The 6,368-nt window shown below is 29.8% G+C and overlaps 1 protein-coding gene across 1 annotated transcript; it reads right to left on the bottom strand.

Moving 5' to 3' along the window:
• Positions 1 to 995: 995 nt before the first annotated feature.
• Positions 996 to 5,759, bottom strand: LOC102662220 (uncharacterized). The gene is made up of 2 exons (XM_006573252.3): positions 5,668 to 5,759; positions 996 to 3,319 (listed from the first exon to the last, which is right to left on the bottom strand). Exons 1-2 carry the CDS (start codon positions 5,681 to 5,683, stop codon positions 1,254 to 1,256), a joined length of 2,082 nt encoding a protein of 693 aa, XP_006573315.1. The 5' UTR covers positions 5,684 to 5,759; the 3' UTR covers positions 996 to 1,253.
• Between the last annotated feature and the right edge of the window lie 609 nt (positions 5,760 to 6,368).

The following is a 6,368-nucleotide window of genomic DNA, read 5'->3' as shown; positions in this document are numbered from 1 at the left end:
GAATAAAATCATTAATAAATATATATTGTAATATAATTTTTATGAATAATAGAATAATTTTTTAAAAAAACATTAATTTGATCAATTTAATCCTTCATTTATTCAAATATAATGAAATTTCATCAATAACTATTGTTAATTGTAACTTTTGATCAACATTTAAGTATGATTAAATCAAATCAAGGGTTATTATTAAAATAAAATCCCAATATAACGACTCACAATTGTGCAAGTCTCCTTTACCTGTAAACTAGATAGATAGACAAAAAAAAAATCTAATGGTTTTAAAATGTTTAAATATTTTTTTTTAAAAAAATTTTGCATTGAATCAAATAAATGACTATTAGAAAATTAATAAAACAAATCTAATGGTTATTAAGCATTTTTCTATAAAAAGAATTGTGAATCAAATCAATGACTATTATGAAATTAAAATCTTGATCTAACGTTAAAAAAGTATTCAAGCATGATAAATACACATTGATTATAGTCAAATTAAAATTTCAATGAAAGAACTAATATATCTTCCAACTTTCTTAACAAATCTGTTATCAAATTAGAATCGATGTTATCAAATTAGAATTTCGATTCAACGCCTAGTAATACTTCAAGCTTCCTTTAAATAATATATACATCATTATTCATTAGTTTATTTAAAAATAACGGCAAATGAGGCCTTAATTTGTCTATCTTATGTTACTTTTTTATTTCTTTATGCAGTCAATTTATTTAACCAACGAACCTGCAACGATATGGTGCTTGAATCACTGCGTGTTAGTTATTTGTTGGCACACTAATGGGTTGACATTGCTATGTTCCACATGAGCCTCTGGTCCCAGATAAAGAGATTATTTTATTGGATATCACTGCTAAGGTTTGCTTTAAATAATTTGCTTGCATTGGCATATTGTAATAGCATGAAATTGTAGTGATAGTAACACATGAAAATTGCTGTAAGAAAAAAGAAGTAATACTTATGAAGATAGGAAGGAATAGTACCACCAGATACCTATACAAACAGGGAACAAATGATCTTTCTTGACTTTCTATGATTATTTATTTTAGGTGAATAATATGAAATTAAAGGTTATTGAAAGAATTAATTGTAATGTATGCAAATTTAATAAAGTGTAGGTGAGTCAACATAATACCCCAGTCCAGTCCAATACATGAACACAAGATATTAAAAATAACGACATAAAATGTTTGAGCCTACATGGTGGATTAAGGTTTCCTTATTCAGGGCCTAGCATTTACAAATTTGCCTCAGGGCTGTGAGCACTGTTATCTGAAATTGATCCTACAAATTGAAATTGATCTAACAAACCAAGATGAGCTTGAAGGAGCCAGACATTAGAGAGAAATTCAGGGCCTCTTCTAAGTTGTTGAGCATGCATATCTACTCTACATTGAGCACCAGCATAGCACAAAATCTCAACCCACAATTCTTCAACAAATTTCCACATTTGGATTCCATTTTCTGCAGCAATGAGTTCTTTTGCTACATTACAAGCATGAAACATAACAGATGCACTTTGCATCTTTGAGGCTTTATCATCTCCTGTTGTAGCTATGTCATGTTGAAGTAATATCGTACAAGTTTCAGGTAAATTGTCTTGTCGCGGAACAACATTCTTGCGTTTGAAACATTCCACGGCATCAATGACAGTGTCTTGAAGAGTTACCAACGCTGCTCCTACTGGCAACATGTGACGTTGCTTGAGCAAGAGGTAAAACATATAATCAGACATCTCTTTGCAGTTCTTCCTTGAATTCACTACAGAACTCATCGAGTCCTCGTTAGAGTAATAAAACAGATTTGTAGCAATGTGCCAAGTAATAATGGTTCTATGAAATTCAAGCTCACTTGTGAAAATTGAAACATTTTTCCCAAATAAAAGATTCCTAAATCCCGGGGCGCCTAAAGGATTTGACTGCAGGCCTTTCTTGGATTTATCCTGCAAGTGTTGAAGGATCATTGTTTCTAAAGGTTTAGAGGTTAAGCAATGGCTAACACTTGGGAGTTCTTCTAACTTGTTCATCGGGAAGAAATTACCCTTTATGTTCAAATTTTTGTTGCAAATCAAATTCAACAAGTTAGACTGTCCCATTACCGAAGAAAAATTATCTTCTTCATTCTTCTTAATGATCACATCCAGCATAAACGTTGGGATTAAAGAAAATGCCGATAGACCTTTAATTGAAATGTAGTAGAATGTCCATCTGGAGAACGCAACCAATATAAAGGCATATATTTCCGATATCAATGCTCCAACTAGCAAGAGGTATGTGATGATGTGATCCTCAAATAGGTGCTCATTTTCACTTAAAATAGGATATGACACAAGCACAACGATAGTGGTAGTTAGAGTGATCAAGCGTGACACCAAACCCAAGACGCCATAATTTGCAAATGCCTTGGTGTAGAACACATCGTACATTAATTTAAGTTCGAAATTCACTAAGGTAAAATAGTCGGTGAAGTCCATACTTAAATCTTCAAGTACTTCTTCTCTATCTTTAGTAATGTCCCAGGGGTTCATGACCAAATCAACAAAGAGGCTTATGAAGATACAAATGGCTCGAAGAAAAGTCGTTGGGTCTCCAATCGGAGTCAAATCTTCTCCCCCATTCTTTCTTCTCTTTTTTGGAAAGACCCGATTGAGAATTCGACCACATAGAGAGCTAGCCCTTGATTCTTGCCATTGGTCGCTCTTCCTAGAAGAATCTATTGAACGAAGGAAAGAATCCCTAAGATGCTTGATACTAGCTCGATACAAAGACCATGTCCTTTCCCCATACTTAATAATCCCAATAATTAACATGGGAATGGTAAGATGTGAAAGCCAATCTCCTTTCCAAGACAAAATAATTACGTAGACAGTCAGGGACGTTTGAGACAACAAACCAACAAAGTGCCTTAGCCATAACTCATTGTCTTCTAAAGCATAGGCTGTGATTGTATCAGGACCACCAAGGTGCATTAGAAAAAAAGGAGCCCAAAATGCAAGAAGCTGAGGATTAACATTCTTTGGTTGTTCACCCTTGTTGTAATACTCTCCTAAATTGCTGGAGATGACGCCCATTGCTACAGTTTCCACCTTATCTTCTAGCAAGTAGGAAGACCACACAAGTGCTCGTCTCAACTTACTGGGTTTACGTTTTCTACGGTCACCCAATAGTGTTAATATAATTTGCGAGACAAGGCTGAGCAAAATCAATCCTCGTAGCTCCCATTTGTCCCACCATTCCAACATCGAATCTGGGATCACTTGATCTAGCCTTCTATGTCCTTCTATGGACACATAAGTCACTATAACTGAAATAAGAAATTATCCACGACAACCGACGACCATGGCATGTAGAGATAAACAATAACTTTAGATTATCGAGTAACTTTTTATTTATTATATAAAGGTGAATTTGAAAATAAATAATGCATTAAATATGTAAGTTTATACAAATAGACAAATGTTTACTTTTAATCTTAAAAAGTTGTTTCCTTTTAATTCCTTATATTTAAAAATTTCAATTCCTTGTATGAAAATGCTAATCGTTGTCATTTTAATATCTGAAAATATAGTTTTTCATTCATTTTAGTTTAAAATTTAAAAAGTTGTGTGACTAAGTGACAATATTTACATACTTTTAAACTATAAAAAGATTTTAAGTAATTAGGTTTTGGGATTAAAGTGAATATATATACATAGAAACTTTTAGGAGTCTTTTTTTATTTTATTATTTTGGCTTAATTAAATTTTTCATACCTATAATATAAGTTATTTTTAAATTATTATCTAACATTTATTTTTTTTAATAAAATATCTGAAAAAAATTTCAGTTTCATTTTACTATCTGACGTCAGTTACTTTCTATTAAATGATAACGTGTCTGACGGAGTACCACATTATCACGCCTTGTCACATACACCTCATTGTCACGTCATCACCTTAAATGATGTAACACTGACGTATTAGTGATTGGACACGATGATGTGACACTCCGTCTACCACATCATTACTTAACAGAAGAGAATTAACGACCGGTAGTAAAATGAAATTGAAATTTTTTTCAGGTAAGTATTTGACAAAAAAAATGAATTTTAGGTAGTAATATGAAAATGACATATTTTTTCACGTATGAAAAACTTATTTAATATATGACATGAAAAACTTATTTAAATCATATATAATTGGTGTTTTGCGGTCTATAGTCAATGTATACATATAACATGTTATGCCTTTCTTCACTCTTCCTTCACTATTCACTGGACCCAAAGTATATATCTCACCATTTGATCTTGTTGAGTTCTCTTTTAGCTTTGTCTAGATATTAAATGTATGTATCTGAACTCTTTAATTTTACCTTTAATACTATCTTATTAATCTAGTTCAGTTAATTAAACATGATAAATTGATATGTGAGTTATTGTAAATTTTAAATTTTATTTTCTTATTCCTACCAATAAAAATATCTTATTAATTTAATGTATTTCTTATTTTGAATTAGGAATTATCTTAAAAAAATAAATAGGATAAAATTTCTTAAATATATATAAAATTAAATTACATATATGCTCATCAAGTTATTTTAATTAATTTTTAGTTTTTTTAACAAGTTTAATAATATTTGATCAAATATAAGTGTTTGAGAAACAATTTTTTCTTATTGACTTATAAGATTTATTTTTAAACATAACTTAAATTTACGATTATGATTTTTATTTTTATTTTCAATAAAATAATAAAAATTATCATTTATCATTTTATCTGAAATTAAATTATTTATTTTGATAAAACTCCTCATTATCATTTGTTAACTAAAAATTTATTTTTCAAGTTGACTTAAATAAGTTTTTTTATACCTAAAAGATAGGTCATTTTCAGATTATTATCTAAAAATTTCTTTTCTGTCAAATACCTACTTGAAAAATTTTTCAATTTGATTTTATTATCTACCGTTAATTCTCTTTTGTTAAGTAATAATGTGGCAGACGGAGTGTCAAGTCATCACGCCTAATCAGTGACACGTCAGTGCCACGTCAATGAAGGTGGTGATGTGACAATGAGATGTTTGTGACAAAGTGTGATGATATGACACTTCATCTGTCATGTCATCACCTAACGCAAGACAATTAACGACAGTTCGTAAAATGAAATTGAATTTTTTTTAGGTATTTGGTTGAAAAAACAAAATATTAAATAATAATTAGAAAACGACCTATATTCCATGAAAAACTTAATTAAGCATGTTGATAAAACGATAATGTCTCGCATTTTGAGTAACGAAGTTTGTCATTTCTAAAAAAAAAATTCCCATTTTTTGGAATAGGAACTAGACATGGCACATTTTAAAAAATTGTGAGACCAAAATTAGACAATTTTTTTATAAACAAAAGGTGAACATTTGTTTATTTTATAGAGACTATTTACATATTTAAACATGATTAATTCATGAGCATGCAGTTGTGGTTTAGACAAGGCAAAAAAAAAAAAAAGAAATTTCAACGTAATGTTTGAGAGTATAAACCTCAAATTAAACAATCAAGAGTTATAGAGAATATGAAAATTTTACATAAACAAGTAATTTACATAGCAAGGGTTTGTAAATGAGACAAAAAGAAAATGATTTGAGAAGTAAAACTTGATTGTTTATTGCAAAACTTACTTGGAAGCAGCAGCATTCCAGTTCTTCACTTCCTGTCTGGGGTATTAATTAAACTTTTGATGTCTGCAAAGGGCAAAACGGAAGGAATCGGCTGCAAAAAAAGAATTATGATATAACCAATTGCCAACAATAAATTTTATATAAACGATAGTGATTCCGGTATCAACCACCATGAAAGTAAGGTATAGACACTAATTTTTTTTTTTGGGGGGTGGAAGTAAGGTATCTATACTGATTCAATAGAGCCTTAAAGTAAGGTATTCATCACATAATGTCAACTATATATACTAGATAAATGTTACTGATTAATAGTGTTTTAAATGTTTTATTCCATTTCTCTAAAAAAATGTTTTATTTCGTTTAATAGTTATTTAGTTTTTTGTATTTTTAATTAGTGTGGCACTCTTGTTGATAAATTTTAGCAAATAATATAGAAAAAATCTTCCTTCGAGTGTGTTTACAACAACTGAAATTTTAACATTTCAACTACATTTAAAAAAAAAAGGTTTTCTTTCTCCCCTTCTCTTCCCATACCTATAAAATCACTTTTTTTATTTTATAATATTTTAGAGCTCGTTTGATGTCTAGAATACTTTAGACAAATTATAATTTTTTTTGTTGGTAATTTATTGTTTGTTACACTGACATGATATGATAATATTATCATGTCTTATCACATCCTGTTCATCTAGTACATTTGT

The sequence above is a fragment of the Glycine max genome, chromosome 1 (assembly GCF_000004515.6).
Source record: "Glycine max cultivar Williams 82 chromosome 1, Glycine_max_v4.0, whole genome shotgun sequence".
Classification (NCBI taxonomy): domain Eukaryota; kingdom Viridiplantae; phylum Streptophyta; class Magnoliopsida; order Fabales; family Fabaceae; genus Glycine; species Glycine max.
Note: the sequence above shows the minus strand (reverse complement) of the source record. Positions and strands in the feature narration are given on the sequence as shown.